Source organism: Montipora foliosa, chromosome 10 (assembly GCF_036669935.1).
Source record: "Montipora foliosa isolate CH-2021 chromosome 10, ASM3666993v2, whole genome shotgun sequence".
NCBI lineage: Eukaryota > Metazoa > Cnidaria > Anthozoa > Scleractinia > Acroporidae > Montipora > Montipora foliosa.
In genome coordinates this window covers 3,889,186-3,911,861 of record NC_090878.1, presented here as the reverse complement: position 1 = coordinate 3,911,861, position 22,676 = coordinate 3,889,186, and the positions used below count along the sequence as shown (strand labels likewise).

The following is a 22,676-nucleotide window of genomic DNA, read 5'->3' as shown; positions in this document are numbered from 1 at the left end:
AGGAGCCTCCTTTTTGCTTTTGAAACTTCATAACCTTTTCAATTCACTTCAAAATTATTTTTGGCACAATATTCATGTACTTGATTACAGTGATGCTGTTTGTGTGTGTGAGTAACCTAATAATTGTTTTTTTTATCAGAAGTAATGAGCTATATGATATTTGTGGCAAGTGTTAATTCGACACAATCGAAACATATTCTTTGAGTGTCATCACTGGCGTGTCTTGTTTTATCTACTTTTTGTTTACTTTCATTAATGAAAAAAAATGGAAGTAAAGGAATTTTCAGTTACATGAGGTAATTACAGGAAGAAACAAAATTAATCTTGACTTGCTTGCATACAATTTCCCGCGCAAAGTGAAACTTACAAGAACGTCCTCACACTGAAATGTGATTGGTTCTCTCCATTGTCTTGGCCCTTTTTTATGTGATATTTGATTTGATATGGATTATTTGGTTTATGGATCCTGATTGAAACCCGCTCTAATGTCTGAAACCTCAGGCTCCTAATAAAAAGACTGGGTAGCAGACGTATTTCCGGTTGTCTACTAAGAGAAACGACAACCGGAAATATGTTCGTCAAGCGGACTACCTAATAAGGAACTATTTTAATAACGGCGCTTAATGCATTTAATTTTTAATGTTAAAACTACACACACTCAGCAACCGTTGAATATTTTCAAGAAAAATATAGAACCATTTACGATTTTCGAAGCAGATGTTTTATTAGCTTAGAAATAAAGCTAAAATGAAATTTTAGCGTTAGCTCGTGTTGACAAATTGCCGCGTAAAATTTATCATATTGAGATATATATTAATTTAGCAATACTTTAAGTAATCTTTACCCACAGGGCTATAGTTGGGAACTATTTTTGTATATACGCGTTTGTACTGAAAAAGATGTTCGGTGTTAACCTCGCTGAATGAAATGAAGACATTTATTTTTCGATCTTGACTCGGCTTGGCTCGGCTCCCACGAGTCTCCTAGGACTCAGTGGTAGAGCATCCGAACTAGTAATCGGAAGGTCGTAGCTATAGGTTCGACTCCTGCAAGGGAGCACTCGGATGTTTTCCGAGTATCTCCGAGTCAACATCGAAAAATGAATGTCGTCATTTTATTTTTGGATACTATGGGAGACTTGTATTTGTTATCTAGCGAGTAAATATATTGCCTATTACACTGCGTTCATTTGTCAAGAATTACATCTGGTTCAGTTACATGCTGATTCTTCACTCTTACAAGAAGCAAAACGTGAGTTGTTTCAAGAAGAATGGGCTTCAACTTTCCAGAAGAAAGAACTTAATTATCGCCAATTTTCGTTTTTCAATTCTTCTTATCTTTTCCTGTAGCTCAGTGGTATGCCCGGGCGGTGCTCGGCCGATCGTGAGGTCAAATTTTAGCAGACTCGGAATTTTTCCAACTCCTTTACGTTTATGATCAAATATTCTTTTTCAGAATTGCAATCTGCCAAAAGAGGTTTCCACTGAACAAATTTGAAGTGAGGTGTGTTTCCAAGAACTCAGTCCCGCATTTGTTAAAAAATTGTTGTGAGAGTGGGATTCCCTTTAACAATTGCATGTGACTGCTCTTCTTATTCTTATAGGAAATACTATACAAACTAGCTGAGATAGCGGTGTTTTCATAGAGCGAGTTTCAATCGAGTGTCGTAAAACCAAAACCAAAGTAATTACTTTGGCCAATCAAAAAGGACGGAGACAATCCAGTAAATCAATCAAAACTCGAAGTAATTACACGTAGCCGACACAAAGCGCGGGAAAATGTGCACGCGCAAGCCGCGATTGCTTTAGGTTTCACTTCTGATTGGTTGAAAAAGTGGCGCCAGAACTTTGAACCAATCACTGAGTGAAGTAATGCAAAACCAAAGCAATTCGCTGATTACTTTCGACACTCAATTGAAAACCGCTCTATCTTTTTATATCGGGTGTCTTATGTAAGCTCAAAACTTTAACAGCTGTTTTTGACAATAAACGATGTGTTCCAAATAATTAATGGAGTTGTTATTGCTTTGGGTATGAGGTATTTAGCCTTGTGGCACAGCAAAACTTCGTCATTGACAAGGTGATATCTCAAGGTTCTTTTCGAACTGGACACGGAAGTGGCGAGAGAAAAGAGAGTGCGCATGAATGGAGCATAGATGCGGTGACGTTAGTTCAAGTCTAAATCCAAATTCTTCTGTTCTCACCTCAGTATTTCTTGTTTGTGTTAGGACCTGATTTGTTGTTCAGCTCACTAAGTCAAAACTGCTTGGTTCGGTTATTTAGTTTTCACTGGAGCTCTCTGTCTTCACTAATTCCCTTCAGTCAACCCTGTATTTTCAGCATCACGTTTTTTCCAGCGATAAGTATCATATTTCCCTTCCCTTGTTATGTTTGGCTTTTACCACAGAGGGCGTGGCAGGTGTTCTATAAAATAAATGTACTCGAGAGAGGGTTGACTTCTAGACCAAGTATAGGAGATAAAGGCCTCCCTTGATGACCTCCTGGTTTTCATAACTTTTTTTTCAAGAAGCCATGCTGTCTTTTGTGCGTTCGAAAACCTGGAAATGTGATGTTAACTAAAAATGTTTTCCCCGTGCGCGAAGAAAGAGCCTTCACCAAAACAGTTGATATCCAAACTCTAGAGTCGTCCAATTCTCACCTAAACAGCAACGAGTAGAACTGGATTGGAACAACGCTGGGCTAAATGATAATTATCTTAGACAGTTTTGGTCCCTTTTTAAAAAAGAAATGGAACAAAATCACAAAACCATGGTTACGTTACGTTTGCCTACGTTTCCTCAATCTCGATGTCACTGACTAGTTTGCGCACTTGACGACCTTGGGGGAGGTGGAGGGTATAATTAAATCGGACCAAAAGGAGAGGTAGAGAGGGTCAACCTCAACCAAACCAAATGCGAGAGGGTGTGTTTGAAGATTCAACGTGCCATCAGAGCAGAATCGATTGCCGAAATTTAGAGTTCTTCAGCCCAATGTATCTCAGTATGAGAGTATTCAATTAACAAAAAAAAAAAAAAAAACATAAAACAAAGGGACATTTGTTTGACATTTGCTGGTGGTGGCTTTCACATCCCTGACACTGTGACAGATTATATCGTTGCCACTGAAATATGCTTTAAACAATTTCGAGCTCGTCGACACTGATACGTTTTAAGGAAATGAAACTCCATTGGAGAGGAGAAAATTAAATACAACATAAACTGGAGTGCCGCTCGATATGTGATTCGCGCACATCATTGCGTAGGTGACGTTAGAAGCTCTAAAGAATGTAGCATTGTCGTTGTGGCAAAATTTAAATTCTTGTTGAATAATTAATCGTCTTTTCGCGATCGAAAAAATTCACTGTGAGGAGCAGTCTGTCTGTAAACTCAGAAAGTAGCTGAGACGTAACGCTACAAACGTTTCGACATGATTAAAAAACTGAAGGAAAAGCGCGGCAATTCTCCATCATCAGTTTTGCTCGAAGCTACAATAATAATTTTATTTACAGCCCTTGCTTTGATACTCATTCTATCGTGATCTTAAGGATGGTGACTGTTTACAACTGGTAAAAATCGAGAGGGGTGTTTTTTGTTTTCGTTCATTGGTGATTTATGGCAAGCACTTCACATGGATTCTTTGGTGGGAAGAAGACTACTCGTTTATCTTCGATTCTGGGTGTGGTTAACTCTGATAAGCCGACTTGCTTTTAGTCGTCTTTGTTTAGCAACGTTTACATTTTATTTTCGTAGTCGATGAAGATGGCAAAGGAGACTCTTCTTTTTGGAAAAAATATGTTTCCTCGGTTGTCTTTTGAAAGCCGTAGTTTCATAATGGACCAAGAGAGATGGGTCAATCTCCTCAGTGACTTCTTCCATGCTGCTTGCTGTCTCTACAATAGAACTACGAATCATGTAAACCTGAAAACATTTTTGTAGATGTTGAATTCAGTGCAATTAATGGCCATTTATAGAAACAACACTCTGATGCAAGAAAAACTGCAATGTCTATTCGTCTTTGCGCGTCTTCTCATAATTACGTTTTAATACAAAGACGTTCATGACCAATTTCATGAGTTTTGCCCTCAGCCATTTCGAGTGCGGGTCGTGGTAGCTAATAACTTGAAACTATTAAAATGTTTGACGTTCGTAAAAACCACATCTTCCTCACACGCTTGTTAAGAATCAGTACATGACTCTAAAATATTATGCTTGCATTCAATTCTTCAGCGCTTCATACAGGAAATATCATAGAGCGCAACAAAAAAAAAACATCATTGCTATCGTCGACATATGCGCAGCTTTCAAACATGTGTGACATCCATAAAGATAGAGCGTTTTATTTTCAGGGAAACTGGCTGTCATTTTTATATTGTATTGTTGCTTATACTCAAAGACGAAAAAGACGTCTTTTGCCATGAAAATGATGACATCATTTCGTGTTGATATGTTCATAATTTAATCTAATTATACGATATTGGGAAATTACCACTTTCCAATGGATATTTACCATTGGAAAACAAGTTGCAAAAACCGTTGTAAAAAGAAGAATAGTCTACTACTTTGCAAGTGTTCTAGCAATTTAATGTTTTGCCTGTTGCAAAACGTATTGCACCAAGCAATGTCTTTTGCAAAATCACCAAACGTTTTCTTTTTTTCACAATTGCGCTATTTTTCCAATAAGTCCGCTTCAGTCGCGTTAAGCACTTGCCAAAACTGCAAGGTTGAGTTCCCAAGGAAACTGTAGTCCTGGAAGGATCGCGAGAGCAGCGCTAAATATTCCTATCAACTGGTTTGATAAGGTAATTTATCACCGGCCGTTCGTGTGAAGGGCTGGGACCCATTTTTGTCAGGTGCCGAATCCACAAAGAGGAGGGAATTCAATCTGCTTTTCCTTACCGCAGATGAAGCGAGACTGTTTCGATTATTCCATCGAAGAACGGTACATGCAACAGCGTGTGCATAGTGTTTAATAGACAAATCTATGAGAAACGGTATAAAGACGATGGAACTCTTCCTAAACTAGAACGACTAAATTAAAATGAAGAAGGGGAGAGGCTTCTAAAAAGATTAGATCGAGTATTTCCACTGTTTAACTAAAACATAATTGTGAGAGAGAAATAATAATGTACACAATTCAACGTAATAGCAGTTGAATGGAAGGTGCACGAACAGGAAGAGTTAGTGTCACAATGAGTGAAAACTAAATAAAAAAGATGCAACACGGTTACAAAACTCTTTATACAGCGCGAAACGATCTCACAGTGAGAAATGATGACACTTAATTATTGATTTCGCTTTCTTTTATGCAATTTATACCATCATAAACCGGAATCAGCATCGATAAATGCAGCTGTTCATTATGAGTAACGAAAAGCAAGGAACACTTGTGATGCTTAAAATCTCGTCCCAGAGTCCACTTTTTTTTTTTGGTCAGCACTGAGAAGAGAACACGGACTCTAGCCACTTCCAAGGCAGGAAGTCCACACTTGACAGACTTCCGGCTCGTCTACGCACACGCTCAGGAATTTGAAACAACAGTAGCTGTCAATGGTTACAACAATGGACCTTCACTATGACTGCGCATAAATTGGAAGCGGCCAGAGTCTGTGTTGTTGGTGCTGACAAAAAGAAAAGCGGACTCTGGGGATGAGATTGTGATGCTTATTGAAATCAGTGGGCATCTAATTAGGGCATTTCTGGAAATACAGGGTCAACAAGTTTCAACAAACAGCTGGCCACGTAGCAAAGGCCAAGAACAGAATTAGCCATCAAAGGGTGATAATTATGTAGTGCTACAAATCCCACCTGAGTATTAGTCCCAGTAAGGAAATTGTCCCCAAAAAAGGAAATCTGACCGTGCAGATAACTTATTTCAAATGGATTTCCTGGGATTTGAATTTCAAGAACCTCTCAGTTTTTTGCTTGGGTATAACAACTGAAGTGCACCTAGAGCACACATCATACATGTATCAGTGCAGATAGGCTTATCAACTGGAGTAGGATCACTGAATGTAGTGTTAATGCATTAAATTACAACATTATTATGGTAACTTGAATGAATACATTCCACAGGGGAATACCACCAATCACCACTTTCATAAGCATGTATTGTTATGTACAGTAAAGACTATGTGCAAAAAACATTTTTTTGAAAATCACATTTGATTTCCATTGAATCAACTGCAAGAATATTATGAGGTGAATTGTCTCGTGGCGGTGTTATGCCACTATATTAGGGTCATGGCATAAAAAAGAGAGAGAGAGAGAATTTTTTCCCTGCAATTCAGTCTTTGTACCTCCAGTTCTATATTTTCTTGATGTGACCTCTAAAGAGTAATTTCATTCTTGTGCAACTAAGTGCTATTATATCTGGGGTCCTTGTCTGTGTTTGTTATTGCAATCATGTTCTTTCTGTGCTCACAAATTGGCATGCTGTTCTCATCAGAACAGTAAGCAACTGTAGTACATTGCTTCCCAATGGAAAAAGTCAAAGCAAAAAGGCTATACAGTGCCAACATGGGCCGGCTTTCTGGAGCTTTTATCTCTTCTAAACATCTGTAGTACATGGTTAAGGATCAGCACTGCAGTCAGAATCCCCAGCAACATGCCTGCCAAAACATCACTCCAATGATGCTTATAATCACTGATTCGTGACAACGAGCACAGGATTCCCAGCTGTGCAACCACAAGTTGGATAAAGAACTTGAGAAACTTGCTGTGAGGAAAACTCATTGTGGCTTCCATATAAAGGATCGTAAAGGTCACAGCATATGCTATTGAAAAGCAAACAATAAGTGGCCATTTTAGACCCAACATGGTACTGTAGAATATTATTAATAATTAAAGGCACTAATGCTACTCTTCATGGTGGAAGACAGTAATGGTTGTGTTCCCTTGAACATTCATGATTCATGAATTATGCTGTGCTGGGAATGGGCTGTGGTATCAGAGGATGGCGGAGAAGGTCAGTCACGTATGGGGAGACTTGATGGAGGGATATGGGACTAGGCATTTATTACAAAGGAGCTCAGGACCTCAATGCTAGAGGGAAGGGCAAAGAGGATGGCCTAAAGGTGCAGATTTGCTTTGTTTATAACTTACGACGAGGCAATATCACTATTATTGTGATAAACATCTCCATTATCATGACTGTCATCACTATATATCATCATCAGAAGATGCCTCTCTCACCTAATAATTATGACTAGTGTCACGTGCAAGTTCGCAACAGCAGTTTAAGATAGGGCAAGAATATTTGGGCTGGGAAGAAAGGAGTAGAAACAGGACATAAGACAGGAGAGTATACGTAAGGAACAAAAGAATGGATCTGAGATGTATTACAAAAGTGGCACCCATCAAAGCAAACATGAATATTTTGGCTTTTGCATGTTTACAGTGTTAATGCATCAAATGTGGCAATGTATTGGTAACAATGCAGCGTTAATGCATCAAATGTGGCAATGCATTGGCATTTGAAATTCTCGCCTAGGTGTAAAAAGAAAACTTATTTTCAATGGTACCTGAAAACGAGGCATGCCCTGATGGAAACGATAATCTTCCTTCCCTTAACAGACCAGGATCACCTGTACAAACATCCCCTAATATGTAATTGTGGCTACAGTTGGTGAAGACAGCTGGAGGTGCCTTGCAGATAGAGAGAAAATGCGGTCGTAATCTTCCAACAGTGTATTTTCCAACATCGGTGAGAAAAATGGTGATCAAGCCTCCATAGGTGAAACCTATGAATAACCTTAGTATCTCAATATTGCGGGAATTCAATTTCAAAGGACCCAGATTAAAATGGCTATCTTCCTTGGTTTTCATTCTCGACATTCCCTCCCTTCTGCTGTTGTAAAACTCAGTGCTGGAGATCACAATAAATGCTAAGACAAACCCTACGGAGTACAGCACAGTCGATGGAACAGTGCTTTCTTTATAAGGCTTGTTAATAGTATCATCATCGCAGTAAAATCCGCGCTTGAATGGTGGGATCACGAACTTGAAAATCAAAATTAAGATTTCAACCGCCGCCAAGCACAAGAAATCAACGAGAATACAAATGAAGCGTGGCTTTCGCTCAACAGATGGGACAATCTCACGCAATTTGTAAGCATTCTGAGGAAGAATTTCCACCTCTGGAGCAGGCCGCAAATCATCTTCACTGTTAGCCGACATCTCTGGAAACAGCCTTGGTGACCACGCTTGTGCTCGGTTACTGAGTTCTTTGACTCGAGAGGTGAAGGACACTGTGAGGTTGTTTAGTTTACGCAAAACAGCTTTGTATAATAAGTATGCCCGGACATGGATGCCCAAAATTTGATGAACCGTGGATGGATGAATTGGATGGAGAGAACTGTGTGCAAAGAACGATGAGTTTCGCTGTTCAAGGGGCGCTAATAGGCGAGTAACTCAAATATTGCTAGTATTTAAGCTTACGCAAGCTTGTGCCAGAAATATCGAAATTGATGGTGGCAGTGGACTTAACATCTAAGATCTTACATTATAGTTAAGTTAATTCTAAATGTTTCTGTGAAACGTAAAAACCCCAGCCGTACATGGACAGATGAGGATCGCGTCTTTGTATGAAACTGTGCATACCACAGGTACCCCAAGAAGCAATAGTGTTCTTTGCTGGAAATAAGCTGTTGATCCATGAAAAAAAGGAGATGCTAAAAGGTGAAAAAAGTTAATTTTTTAATTAATAAGTTCTGTCTCTAATTTTGCCTCGTGCAATTTAAATTATATTTCAGGAGGATTTTACGGTGCTGCTTATTCCGCGTTAAAAATCCCAGATCCTGAACCAACACCTCTCATTCTGCAGTCATTTATTCACATGAAGAATTATTCACTTCTACTTGGTATGTTTTGAGACTGTTAATATGCAATAGCACTTGAATGATACAACATCAAGGAAGTTGTCAGAAACGTTGACAAGGCTCAAATCTAGCTGGACCATTTTTTAGCTTATAACCTGTTTGGACAAGGAAAATTGTAGACCATTTACAGTGGTCCTTATCTGCCATGGCAAAATGTACTTGAATGTAGCTTACAAAGTTACGATTCAAAGACCCAAAGTTTCAACGCTCTTGTCTAGTGACTTCCTTTTATATGCTATCAAGATTGTGTTTTTCCTGTTCATTATAAAGCAGCAGGTTCTGCTCCACTTGTTTTCCTTTTTGCTGTAGGTGGCGAAACACCTTGTAACTAACGCCACATTATCAGCTGAGACCACGAGTCAGCCTTTGCTAATGTCTTGTTAACAATCATGCCAGTGGTGAGATGAAAATTGGTCCTCCAATCATTTCGTGGTAAATACTGCATGGCCAAAAATGGCACCTAAACTTGAGATGTCATTGCTGAGAAAAGCTGCATGTTTATTCCTTATTTTTTGGAAGTTTCCATTTCAGTGAAAAGCAGTCAGAACGAAAGTACATTCTATATTATAACATTTGATGGCATTCATGAAAAGATATTCATTAACCAGACGATTTTACTCGTCAATGGGGAACCCCTCAGGGCTTAAAGGGTTAAAACATCACTCATCCAACGGACAACCTTTGGAGTTCTTATACTCGTCCAGACTGGTTTTTAGTCATCTGGGATGAGCGGACGACTGCAAATGTGGATCCCTGAACTTACCACCTCAATAGAACCTTCAACCAGATGAATTTATTCTTATCTACATCCTTGGGCTTATTTGCCTCAACAAAAATGGTTAGCTTGGCAAATTGTCCTCTAAAGGTCTAAAGTGTATGAGGCTATATGAACAAGAACAGCTGTAGCATCATGGAATGGAAACTTTGATTACCGCGATATCCCATGTTCACCAGACTAAATAAAAAAAAAATGTGTGTTTGTTGATTGCAGGTGGAGCTGCAGGTTTGTTTGCATTGACTACTTGTACCTCAGCATCCCTGAGAGAGAAAGATGATCCATTGAACTGGGCACTTGGAGGTGTTGTTAGCGGAGCTTTATTTGGATTTAGGAGTGAGTATAGGTTGTTTGTTTAAATTGCTAGTATCAATAGCTGGATAGACTGCAGTAAAGGTGCAATGGAGTGGATGCTAACATGGCTCTAGATCTGAGACACAAGAGAACTGCTGCTTGCCGGCATCAGTTGCTATCATCTGTATCATTAAATGCAAATCAGTATTTGTTTTGTTCTTTCAAAAACCAAAAAAAAAAAAATCTGTGATGTGAGGCCTTAGTGACTACTTGATGGCCTAGGTCTGTCACATTAGTCTTGTAGCTAATAATTCTGACCAATAGAATACTAAATTGCAATTGTGCAGGGATGTTTGTGAGCATGGCATATCCCCCTCTGCAATTTTGAAACCTTTGGAGATGTCTTTAGCCATTTGATTTTTGTAATATAACAAGCAGGACATTGATTACCGGTAAGTTGAATTTTTTGGCTAAGGAGAATGTTGCCTCCCTCTTACAGAGCCTTTCTGATCATTACTTTATCCTTTTAAAATACAGGGAGCAGTTGGCAAGTAGGATGTGGCATGGCTGCTGCTCTTGGATTCGGTGGAGCTGTTGCCAAGTACATGGGGGTATACAAACACCCTTTTCGCACAGACAGAGTGTTTCTATGAGTTAGGATTGGATCTATCCTGATAGTACAATATTTCATTTGAACATGTCTTTTCCTGAAAATGTTTATGTAAATAAAGCCCTTTCAAATACATCCCCCATCGCTTTGTGTTAATTTACTTTCTAAGTAAGAACAAGATAAACACCAAGAATGAAGGTTTAAGCCAGGTTTATCCTGAAGACCATGAGCGTTAGGGATATCGTGGCATTTGTTCTTCACTTCATGATTTTTGCCGTATGAAGATTGCATTGACAATATTTGGATAAAAATGTTTACAAAACAAATTTGATAAAAGCAACTTTGGAAGCAAACAAGTTACAGAAATTACCATTCCTTGAGGGCTGGTGTGTGACGCGCATTTGTAGAGATTGGTATGTCATCTTATGTTCACCCTTGTTAAGCCATGAGGGTCGTCTACCTGGTCAATGTCTCCCTAGGCTTTTAGTCAATACATTAAAAATAATGTTCAATTGCAATAAATAAAGGTTCTTAACTAACTAAAGAAAATGTTTGAAGCACAAAATAAAATTAGATAGCCAACTTTCACCATTCAAAAATCCAACCAAAAATAAACATATGCCATACGATTTTTCTTCATCTCCGTAATTGCATTGTTCAGGAGAATGTAATTTCTAATCTTGGGTATCCTGTGTATAGGGTGATTTTTCGTTCGCCTGCTTTTTCGGCGCCATCTTGAATTGCGTCACACGTGCATTGATACGTCATATGAGCAAATGACGATCGCGCACCTCGTGATTGTTATTGTTTCTTTCTCAACCCTTCTCCTTGCTTCCAAAGCTAATGTAAAACGCAATTCAATAATTCGAGATTATCTAGTCCTAGTAATAATAATGCTCTAGTTTTCCAGCTCAAATTCTAAATAATGACACATAACAGTTAGTAGAACGGAAGAAAGGAATGCAAAAAAAAACTGTTTGTTAGCTTGGGTAGCAGGCTCTCCGAGGGACTGGGGTTGGGGGTAGAAGAGAGCCTGTGAGCAGGCTAACTATTTATGAAGTGTGGGAATAAAATCAGAGTACCCCAAATAAACCAAAGTTTTCATGTAGACAGAAGAAAAGAGAAGCCCTCGTTTTAGAAGATAGGGATAAAAGGTGAATGGAAATCATTCATATGGAACGTTGCACTTCCATCAATGACCTGCTGTGGTGGGTGCTAATTGTTGAGCTAATTGTGACACAAAAATGGTATTGAACCCACAAACTAGCAAGAACAAACAGCTTGTGAATAGAGCACTATCATGAGGACTCTTACTAAAGATAAAAGACAACTTATAGCTTTTTACACACGCTTAGAAAGAGAGTTTATTAAGGGAATCTTAAAAGTAGTTTTAGTAAAATTGAGGTTCATTTCAGAATCGTGTTTGGTAGTGAATAGCACAATAACAAAAGTCCTTGAAAATTCTCTTAGATGCAATATTTTATCAGCAAAGTTTAGCCCATAATGTCACAAAGGAAGCGTAGGTCATTTTGGAGTTAACCTTTTCAAAGCGAGTATATTAAAAGTGTGAAATATTTGTTGTCAACACTTAATAGCCAGCGAACATTGACGATTTTTCAACTTTTGTTCGCAAGCTATAGGAGAAGTTAGTTTTTTTTTCCTGATGGAAACTAAAATTAATTTGTATCACAAAAATTTTGCACTTTGGAGCTTTGGAAACCTTGATGGTTGTGTATCGCTAAATTCTCGGAAGAAACACTATCAAATGGAGCTGAAGTGTACTTGAAGGATCTGATAAACCACAAAACGACCACGAGTCGGTAGAAAGCCTGCATTGAACCGTTAATTAGAGACCTTTTTAGATTGACGTATTCGTACTCGCAAGAAACTTGAACTTTAAATCTAATACGCATGCTCAGAAAGGAGACACTCGCAAAACAGGGCGTAACGCATACAGAGAACTGGTACCAGTCAAGTGGTGTCAATCTAATTGATGGCCTTTTAACTTAACATAATTGCTTTATGAGGTCACACTTAAGATGAATCTTAAAGATAACACAACGAAGCGAACGTCAAGCTCTGCATACCTCCGTTGAATCTCTCTTCCGACGGTTTTCGAGATTTCTACTGCTTCTTATTTAATTCATCGTCTAAAAAATGGCTTCTGTGGTAACAGTTATCGTCGGATTGATCATCATGGCTTGCGCGTTTGCTGGGTTAATTGTGGCCGCAGATGAATGCACGAGGCAACCCAGAGCTGTGTAATACCAAAATTTATTTCCTATTGCTCTGTGCAATAACTGTGACATTTGTACTTGGTACACAACACTGACGATATAACTGCATTAACTGACTCAAATGCGTACTATAAAGTTGCAACATGGACAAATATCAACAAAGCAATTAACGGACAATAACTGACGATTTCTAGTATCTACCTCAAAACTAGGCAGTAATCCTAATACCTGGACCCACCTAATGGTAAACAAATTATCTATGTTATACATATTTATCAAAAAGGAGTGCTTGGAAATGATGTCGAATTTCCTTATTTTCGCTCTGCAGTGATGAGACAATTTGAATCCATCAAACACGATTGGGGCTATTATTTCTCTAGTGCTACCCGTTTGTCTAACACGACGGCGAGCGACAGAGGAAGGTCGAACGATAGATCGACGATAGAGCATTTAACTGTCCGTTAGTATGTGGTTTCCAACCTTACGCTGCGCAAAGGTTCTTTGAAACTGGGGTAAAACGCGTTTTTCCGTATACAACATGCGGAACGCGACGACAGACTTGTCAAACGACTTGCAAGTTAAAGTAATTCTTCTTCACCACTTTGCCTTATGACTGACATAATCGACCCGGCAACGGACACAGACGGTGTACGGAACAGAAGACTGACGCGGGACAGACTGATCGAACGACCTCCAAATCTAATCACAATAGTTGGAATTGGACGGAGTACAAAGGGTATCCCGAATAATGAAAACAAAACGGGACACGAGACAGAAATGCCATGCGACTTCCACTTGACTAAAAAGCCGGTTGGCATCGGAAAGTTTATTCTTAAACGCAGCTATTGGTAGTGTTTGTAAATATGCAGTGTGTTGGCATAAATGTAACTTTTAATAGTGAATAACCAGCATTAAGATTGAAACAAAAAGTGCATGTTTCGTTTTTATAAACAGGGCGGGAGGCGTAACGTTAACGGGAAAATCTTGACCTTGGTCACCCGCACAGGCTGAGCGCAGTGAGGTGTATACCTCGATTGGTTTGAACTGGCGACCGAAATCTAGATTCACCGATACAGACCGACCTACAGTTCGGTCAATCCTCGGGTTTCACATGACGTCACGGCTGGTGTCCCGACCCAAACTCTATTATTATGCAAAACGTTTTCTTTTGTTTTCGTTGAAAAACATGGCTGCTGATCACGTGAGTGAAAACCAACACTAAGAGATTTCATATTGGTCAAGGGGCGGGCAATACCGATTAATTAATTCGCTCTGAAGAAGGGTAAACACGCTCGAAATCTTTCTTCCAGTGGTAAACTTACCTTTATTAACTAGTTGGATGCAACGAAATTTTTCTTGTCAGATACGGCCATGTCTGCATTCGTCATTGGCCAATCAGAAACGCGATACTCTATTGAGTATATAACAATGAAAGATCATTCGTAATTGCTCGGGCATACAGACCAAAAACAGGAGCCCATAACACTGAGCCTTCAATTCCAACTAGGTCTATGTAACGGCATTTTCGCAGATTAAGTTATTTTTTAGACGAGTTCTTAAATAAGATTTGACTTGCGCCAGTGACCATGGATAATTATTTCTCATGCAAGACTTATGACAACCTCGTTCTCAGTGTCTCTCTTCTCTGTCTCCATTGTCGTCAAGGAAGAGAGACCCTAGGAACGAGGTTGGACTTGTGAAGCTCGAAAGGTCTGATTTCGTGGGAAAATCAATCTAAAAATAACTCGGTCTATAAAAACGCCGTTCCACAAATACAACGAAGTTGTACGCTCCTAGTCATGGGTTCCTGACCAAAAACCAATCCGATTGAGCCGAGCAGGAGTGGAACTTATCGCCTTCGTATGCAGAATTATTTATGCAAAGTGCGATTGGATGAAATTGACTATGACTGACTGTATTTTATTAATAGACATTTTGCAGACCTAACTGAACTGCGTGACTTTACAAGACTTATAAAATAGTGGTAAAAATCACTATAAAATCTAACGAAACGATTTAAAACCTCACAAACTTACAGGATAAAAACGCGTTAACTATACATTTCCTCTAAGACACACCTGTTTACAAAGGAGTCCGCAAATCTTTTTGTTCGGAATAACGGTTGGGCAAACCTCCTTTCTCTCCTTAAGTCATATCCGACATTACAGCGTGTCGGTAGTAAAGCATATAGTTTATTTGAGGGATCATTCACGACTAACTGAAACAATTTTTTGGTAAGATGGTTTTGATGATCCCCAAGAGCCTCAATCTGGGCAAGCTTAAGTGCTTCACAGTAAGGAACCCGGGGAAAAATACGTGACAGGGCCCTTTTTTGCACTCTTTCGAGGTCTAGTTGAAGATATTTGGGAAGGGCGTAGTGGAATAGTGGGCAGGCATAATCTAAAGTCGATCTAATAAACGCACAGTAATAAGCTACTAGATCTTTGGGTGGAATCTGCGCACGCTTTAACTGAACTAAGAAGTACAGTTTGCGAAATGCTTTCTTCACAAGATCTTCTATGTGATCGTTCCCAAGTTAAGCTTGATTTGATAGTAACCCCAAGCAAATTTGTCTTGTCAACTGACTCGATAGGTATACCGTCAATAAGTGCCCTAGGGAACTTTGAGCTGTTATGACTAAAAGTTATAGTTCCTTGGTCTTGTCTCCGTTTAGCTGGAACAGATTTCTCTTGGACCAGTCAATAACTTGGTCTACGGCAACTTGAGTCTTGCTACAATGACCTTTAGGAATACATTCCGAGACTGTCGTGTCATCTACGTATTTCCACATTTCAAAGACACTAGGCACTGAGAGATCATCGACCATAAGTAAAAACAGCCAGGGACCAAGCTTGCTACCTAGGGGAACTCCGGAAGGGACCTCACCTCAGACAGACAATCTTTGCTAAGCTTTACTCGCTGTGATCTATTACAGAGGGATCACAGCGACTAAAGCTTAATAACCCAATTGATGACGCTATGAGGAATATTTAGCTGTTGCAACTTGTTGGCCAGGATGTGATGGTCGACAAGGTCAAATGCCTTTGTATAATCGAAGAGAAACACTTTTACTGCTGCTCCGTTGCCGTCTGTCGCTTCGAGCCATTTGTGCACCATGCTTATGAGAGCCATAAACAGTGGAAGAGCCAGTTATGGTATCAAACTGGTTAGGAGCTACCTTTTCCTCCAATGCTGGTTTGATATAATCAGAAACAATTAAGTCCTCTGCTATCTTTGAGAGGGTGGGAGTCAGGGATATTGGACGGAGTTCTTTCTTGGGGTCTGACACTTGCTTGACTTTTGGAAGAGGAGTAACGTCGGCGAGCTCCTAAACTGAAGGCAGTTTTTGTTCTTTGTATGAGGCATTCAAAATGTCACTAACTGGTTGCGCTAAGAATACTTTGCTCTGCAGAGCTTCCTTTCCCAGTTAACCGCATTCCGGTAGAATTTGTATGCCAACCCGCACTTATTGGCATGAAAGGCGTGTTGGCGCATGTGTATCAGCTTTTCCAGTTTTACTGACATCCACGGGGCATCTTAGAGTAAATCTTGATCGTTCTCTCTGGCATGATACTACTCAGGCCGTTTACAACAATGTCAGTAAACACTTGGAGTTTATCCTCGCAGGTTGTTTGGTCTCTTACACACGACCAACCCATATCAGCAAAGTACCAACCTAGAGAGGCCATATTACTCTCCCTAACGTCCCTGATGATGATGGATTTCCTGGTGTGCTGGTTAGGAACTCTTATCTTGGGTTTCACCATGACAGTTGCGTGATCAGAGAGACCAAAAGGTGGAAAACTTTCCGGAGCGGAGAAGTAATCGTACATGTTAGTTAGAAATAAATCAAGCGTGGCCTGACCAAATTTAAAGAGAGAAATTAATACACTAAATCGTTTGCGCACTTGTTAGAAATAAAGCGCTTATTCGAATCAAAACAGACTATCACCCAAAAGAAGCGGGTGGAAAAGCAAATATGAAGCGGTTGCAACTTAGGAAGAGGGAAGGGTGGGGTGGGTCTTTCTGCCCTTCGCCGGAACCTCAATAGGTATCATTCCAACCGTAAAAAATAACGCCCTTTAAGGCATGAGAAATAAGGAAGAGTTCCTTCATCAAATAAATAAATTTAATAAAGTCTTTCCATTCCTAAGCTCGGTTATTGTATGATTGCGCCCGGTGGTACCCAAGCTAAAAAATTTGAGGCGGGAAAAGAAATTTCAAGTATCAAAACGTTCCCACTTTATTAAAAGTTTTTTTAAGGCAATTATTTCAAATCGCGGCTGTTGATTATGAGCTTGGTTATAGCCAATTGGTATCTAAGGGTGCGCTTATTCCATAAGCGCACCTTAGGTATCAGTTTCTTTCTTCTTACGTTACCAGTGCGGAGAAAAAAAGACGACTCCGATCATTTCTGTATACATGTTGCGTTACGAAAGTCGCGACGTGAGGATCTCATGTTGTTCTCTAATCAGGCGGTTGATGATTTATTTTCTAAATCGTGGTACAACGATGCGCTGAAGTCCTGCAATCTCTAAGCTAGGCTCGAAGAGCATCCTACAGCTTCGATTTCATCTTTTTCATCAGCTTCTCCAGCTTCATGGCTATCATCATGTCTCCTTTGATTTTCAGTTTACCCACCATAAAAGCTTGCGTCGGATTTAATTCTCCTTTGAACATTTTCACAAAATCCTCAGAATCCAAAATCATGGTGCAACCGACTTCCCCTCCTGGAAAAGAACCACTTCCTGCGCTTCCTGTAATTTAGTAAAATGACATCTAGTCACAAATCACCATAATTTCTAAGCATAAAGAACAACCTTACAATATGAAATGTCAGTAGCTCCTATCTTATTAGCCTGTGTATGTTTGAGGAGAACGGGAGGCTGTACACAGGCCAATATCTCATGGTCTCAGTGACATTGGGATGAAGGGCTTCCGGTAACGGGAAATGCATCCTTAGAACTGGGCTGTCTGTGGGGTTTGACGCACTATCTACAAACGAGCTTTCCAAACAACAGGAGGATTAAACCGAGAAATCTCCTGCAATGAAGATCCCAGTTAAAATATTTCTCACCTGAATCGTTCTCAAGATCTAGATACCAAACTCCTGGCTCTTTCCCTTCCAAATGAAATTCAAAGATGCCCTTCACCGTATCAACGAGTTCCTTGGTACAGGCGCCCTTGATAGCTTCAAACATCTTTGCTACTCCTCCGCTGGGGCTCTCTTGAGATGCTGCCTGCGATGCAATCTTTTGAGAATTGAGCAACGCATGCGGGTCGTAACCCTCGTCGTCCAAGAAAAAGTCCGGCAAGAGCTTACTGCCTGCGAAGGAAAAGAACACCGATTCAGTTGGGGCTACTTCCTCAAGGTCACGGGCGTACGCAGGATTTTTCATTTGTGGAGACGGGAGTCCTGAATTAGCGCCGTACAGCAACAATGTCTGAGGAGAATAGGGGACATTTCCCCCCCCCCCCCCCCCCCAGAACATCCGAATATGCAATTGCAATTTCCTGAATTCTCCACTAGATATTTTGTTTAAAAGATACATAGCAAAATCCCAAGCAATCATCCACTCAGCCTGGTTTTTCAAAGGGGGAAGGTCATGGGTACCCTAGGACCCAACGCCTCCCCCCCCTGCCTACACCCCTGAATGTAAAGAACTCTTGTTTACGTAAGATTGTCCGAGTGAAAATTGTTCCCCCCCCCCTCCGTAAGTGTGGCTTCAGCGAGTGCCAACCCTTTCTTCTGAAGACAAGTCATACCTGGTACGCAGGAGTAGGGTTCAAAATCAGTGACTCCTACATCCCTAAGGACATCCTCATCAATGAGAAACTCTCCAGTCCTAGCTCGGCTGTCTCTTGTTAACACCACATATGCAGCATCTGCCATGATGTCATCTGTACGACACTGTGCCAGTGCGTCTTTACCTCCAAGCATCTGCATGGCTGCAGTAGCTATACCTGACAAGAGAGAGAAATGATCCTAGAATATAAGATCCACTAATATCTGGACAATTTATGCAAATTATTGTCTCTTGTAGACATCTCAGAAATTCAGGTGGCCCCCCATTGGATTCAGACCCGTGACCTCTGCGATGATGAAGCAATCAATGCTCTACCAACTTAGCCCTGGAGCAACACAGTTGGGAGCAGGTCAGTTTGTTGGGCTCATGTCTTCCCATGAAAGGACTTCATGAAAGAAGTGTGAATACGTAAGTAGCTATACCTATTACATCATGTGACCAGAGTGCTAAGAGAATTTTTTCAATCTTCCACTCCCACAACTTCCTTAAATTAAGGATGGTTCCTAGAGACCCAAGCATAAGCACAAGGAAGATATGAAGGTCTACATATTAACTTCCAGTTAACTACTTTTGTTTGTTGTAAAAAAAAAAAAAGTACCAATAATGAATTATTAAAAACTGAGTTTGCAATAATTATTAGTATAAATACACAGGTGATTATACAAAATCGCGCGCTCTCATTGGCTCGCTATCTCGGATTATCAGCCGATAATCACCTCGACGGACAAAATGGCTGCCAGTAGTCGTTTTGCCACTGTAAGTGAAGATGATTTTCGCGTTGAAATGTTTTTTTTTCTCTTTTTTGAAATAATCACCTGTGTATTTATACTAAAACAATTATTCGCCTCAGGCTCAGTGATTTTAGGTAAATATTCACCTTGACTTCGTCTTGGTGAATATTCACCGATAATCACTTCGCCTTCGGCGAATAAATGTTAATGATAGTAGCGCATAAAATTATGCTTGTGTTACTAATGAAAATGAGACCTTGCAGAAACTACAGCTTCGAGAAACATAACCTGCTAGAAAACTACGTTGCTATACAAAGAAGACATCAGTCCTGTTAAGCACTGCCTGTGTCATTGAAATCTATCTCATATCACCTTGATGCAACATTGGCCACCATAATCTCTTCCTGTTAGAACATGTCAATCGTAACATTTTTGTGATCAAGTTTGTGTTCTATCAGACACTATAATTATGTTGAAAGGAAAAATCCTAGTTGATCAGTGAGTATTGTTGCATAATATCGCCTCATTTAACATCCACTCAAAAGCTACACGTACATGTATGTCCCCATTTAATATCCACTCCATTTAATTAAGCAAAGTTCTTAATGGTATAATTATTTGTATCTGCCGTGAAAAGATGGCCAATCTGCACTTGGATCGTCACCATCCTAATTTTTGCAATATTGTTTGGAATCTGTCTCAGTTCTTAGAAAAAAGTACTCGCACATAATACCATTATAAAATTTGTAATAATATTGTTTAAAGATCAGAAAGTTTTCAAATTGACAAAAAACTATCAAACCTTTAAACCAAAGTGAAACAAAGTACTTTCAAAATGCTGACAGACATAATAACTGGCTAAAAATTCTGTATCAAAATCCTGGCACAAGATGCAATCAAGGTTCAGTTTAATGCAAAGAAGACTCAAAAAAGTAGATAAATCCTTCTAAGATCTTACCAACCACCAATACTTTCATCACAAGATACCTGTTTTGGGCCATAAAGCATTGACTGAGATTCCATCATCCTTAAACTCCTCTGCCATTCCAAGTACACACATTGACATTCCATATTTTGCCATTGTGTATGCTGGTAACAAGACAAGAATGATTATTATCCTTAATCACAAACTTGAAAACAATAAGATCACTTTTGAAACCATTTCTCTCAGAGATAAAAATCATGAAAATCTTGATTCCCCAAAAAGACTCAAGACTTACCGACATGATTCTTAAACCAATGCGGTTTCATGTTTAATGGTGGACTGATATTTAAAATATGAGGATTCTTTCCCTTCTTAAGATATGGTAGACATGCTTGGGAGCTAAGAAAAAAAAAAGAGAATCATGATTTAACTCCAATAATGGGAGAAGGGATGGTGCAGTGGCAAGAGCATGCTTCAATTGTGTGAATCACCCCAAGAGGTTTATCACCTTGACTCACCATAAATATGTTCCTCTTGCATTTATGGAATTCATAAGATCATATCTACATGTAGGAAAAACGTAAAATAGTTATTGCCACATTGCAATGTTACTGAGACTGTTGCTGAAAAAAATGTAATTTTCTTTCACAAATAACATAAATTTTATGAAATTAATAATTATTTCTAAAAAGTATTCAAATGAAAGCTACTAAGCATTCCTTTCATGTAAGGCTGTTTATTATGTTGTATACGTTGGTTCTAACTTCAATGGGAAAAATTATCATGTGTGAGCATTCACGAGAAAGCTACTAAACAGAATTCCTCCTGGTGTGCCTCTGGTTTCCTCTACATACTCTAACCTTTTCATTGGTGTTTCTAATGTTCCTGTTAAGCTTATAGCACTGGCATTATTGACAAGTACGTCAATACCACCAAATTTCTTCACTGCTTCTTTTACAGCCTCATTCACAGCCTCTTCCTCCCGGATGTCGACTGCATAAGGGAGACACTTCCCACCAGCTTCTTCAACTAAAAAGAAAGTCAATTAAAGAGATGACAGTTTAGGTCAAGTGTCTTCTTCATGCAGCATAATTATTCAGTGCAAAAAATCCCAAGTTTTCTTTGAGGTGTATGACAATTCAAACATAAATTTACTTCTCAGTGCTTTGCAAATATTGCAATTTTTTTCAGGCAATTAATTGATCAATTCAAGGGATAGATCTAGTGTGGGTTACAGATCTCTCACCACATTGAGTCAGGGTTTTCTAAGTAAATTATTCTGGAACAAGGAAAGGAAAGGAAAGTAAGTTCATTTAAGTGTCAGGTCATTCCAGCGCTGGAGCACAAATTGCGGACTCTGTAAACTGAAATCAACAATTAATGCAAATCGAGTCAAAAGTTGGTTTTTAAGGGGGGAGAAAACTGGAATACCCTGAGAAAAACCTCTTGAAGCAGAGTAGAGAACCAAAAAACTCAACCCACATATGATCTTGAGTCTGCATAAAAGTATCAATTATTGTTTGAACCAAAAAAAAAAAGTTTCCATGGTATTTAACACTGGTTAGTGCTATCCATGCTTCGAACAACCCGGGCCAGGACATTAGGCAACTAGATTTTATCAACAGACCATTTTCGAAATATTAAATATTGAGCTTGATAGTGAGGCAGTGAGGACAAAAACAATAGAAACACGTTGGAATGAATGTGAAAAAATATTTACAAATCATCCACATTCCTTTGTCTTTCTCCTAACTGCCTCACTATCAAGCTGAATTTTATTATATCGCAAAAGGCCTTTTGGCCACCAAATAAAAACCAATTAATAGGGGATTACGATTAGGTTATTAGGTCTATCGTGCAATTAATTGCTATGATGCAATGTTTGCATGACGAAGCAGGTTGAATAATTGAGCCCATATCACAATTTTCAAGCCATTATCATAATTTACCTTCCTTTGCTGCTGTGTAGATAGTTCCAGGTAGCGTCGGATGAGGTTCGGTTGTCTTTGCAGCGATGACGATGTTCGCCCCATCTCTTGCTGCTTTAAGAGCTATCGCCTTTCCAATTCCACGGCTTGCGCCGGTAATAAATACAGTTTTTCCGGCTAGTTTTCTGACCAATAAAATAATAGACGAATATGTAATTAGTTCAACTTGTGAAAGAAAAATTTTTATCGCTGAAAAATACCTAAAAAATAGTAAACTTTTACACTCACCCCGTGTTTAACATTATGAATGGTCTTGTCAAAAGCCCGCACTTGGTCAGCACCTTGTTGCTTACTACATATATCGGAGCTCAAAAGTACCGATCCGGCGGTTGACTTTCCATGGTGGTCTAGGGGTAAATTGTTGGTCTTTTTTGAAGCATTTAAATTGTTCTTTGTTTTTTTTTCTCATTACCTTCTGTCAGCTTAGATCGTAAA

General features: G+C 39.4%; 5 protein-coding genes across 9 annotated transcripts in view; 3 read left to right on the top strand and 2 right to left on the bottom strand.

Annotated features, from left to right (window-relative positions):
- The window catches only part of LOC137973069 (trichohyalin-like), a 32,904-nt gene extending 30,898 nt beyond the window's left edge, over nucleotides 1-2,006 (top strand). For both annotated transcript variants that reach the window (XM_068819800.1, XM_068819801.1), the window contains exon 19: nucleotides 1-2,006. This exon is cut by the window's left edge and continues 925 nt beyond it. The gene's annotated coding sequence lies outside the window, so the exon portion shown is untranslated.
- Nucleotides 1-22,676, top strand: part of LOC137973067 (trichohyalin-like) — a 141,944-nt gene that overhangs the window by 93,122 nt on the left and 26,146 nt on the right. The window lies entirely within an intron of this gene.
- LOC137973469 (phospholipid phosphatase 1-like) lies at nucleotides 6,001-8,204 on the bottom strand. The gene is made up of 2 exons (XM_068820296.1): nucleotides 7,519-8,204; nucleotides 6,001-6,771 (listed from the first exon to the last, which is right to left on the bottom strand). The coding sequence occupies exons 1-2, from the start codon at nucleotides 8,171-8,173 to the stop codon at nucleotides 6,500-6,502; spliced, it is 927 nt and encodes a 308-aa protein (XP_068676397.1). The 5' UTR covers nucleotides 8,174-8,204; the 3' UTR covers nucleotides 6,001-6,499.
- LOC137973470 (NADH dehydrogenase [ubiquinone] 1 alpha subcomplex subunit 11-like) lies at nucleotides 8,218-10,688 on the top strand. Its single transcript, XM_068820297.1, has 4 exons — nucleotides 8,218-8,398; nucleotides 8,749-8,856; nucleotides 9,866-9,985; nucleotides 10,481-10,688. Exons 1-4 carry the CDS (start codon nucleotides 8,290-8,292, stop codon nucleotides 10,594-10,596), a joined length of 453 nt encoding a protein of 150 aa, XP_068676398.1. The 5' UTR covers nucleotides 8,218-8,289; the 3' UTR covers nucleotides 10,597-10,688.
- On the bottom strand, nucleotides 17,009-22,546 carry LOC137973075 (hydroxysteroid dehydrogenase-like protein 2). The gene is made up of 9 exons (XM_068819808.1): nucleotides 22,470-22,546; nucleotides 22,203-22,366; nucleotides 21,114-21,282; nucleotides 20,772-20,816; nucleotides 20,549-20,652; nucleotides 20,316-20,417; nucleotides 18,557-18,754; nucleotides 17,868-18,116; nucleotides 17,009-17,547 (listed from the first exon to the last, which is right to left on the bottom strand). The coding sequence occupies exons 1-9, from the start codon at nucleotides 22,481-22,483 to the stop codon at nucleotides 17,348-17,350; spliced, it is 1,245 nt and encodes a 414-aa protein (XP_068675909.1). The 5' UTR covers nucleotides 22,484-22,546; the 3' UTR covers nucleotides 17,009-17,347.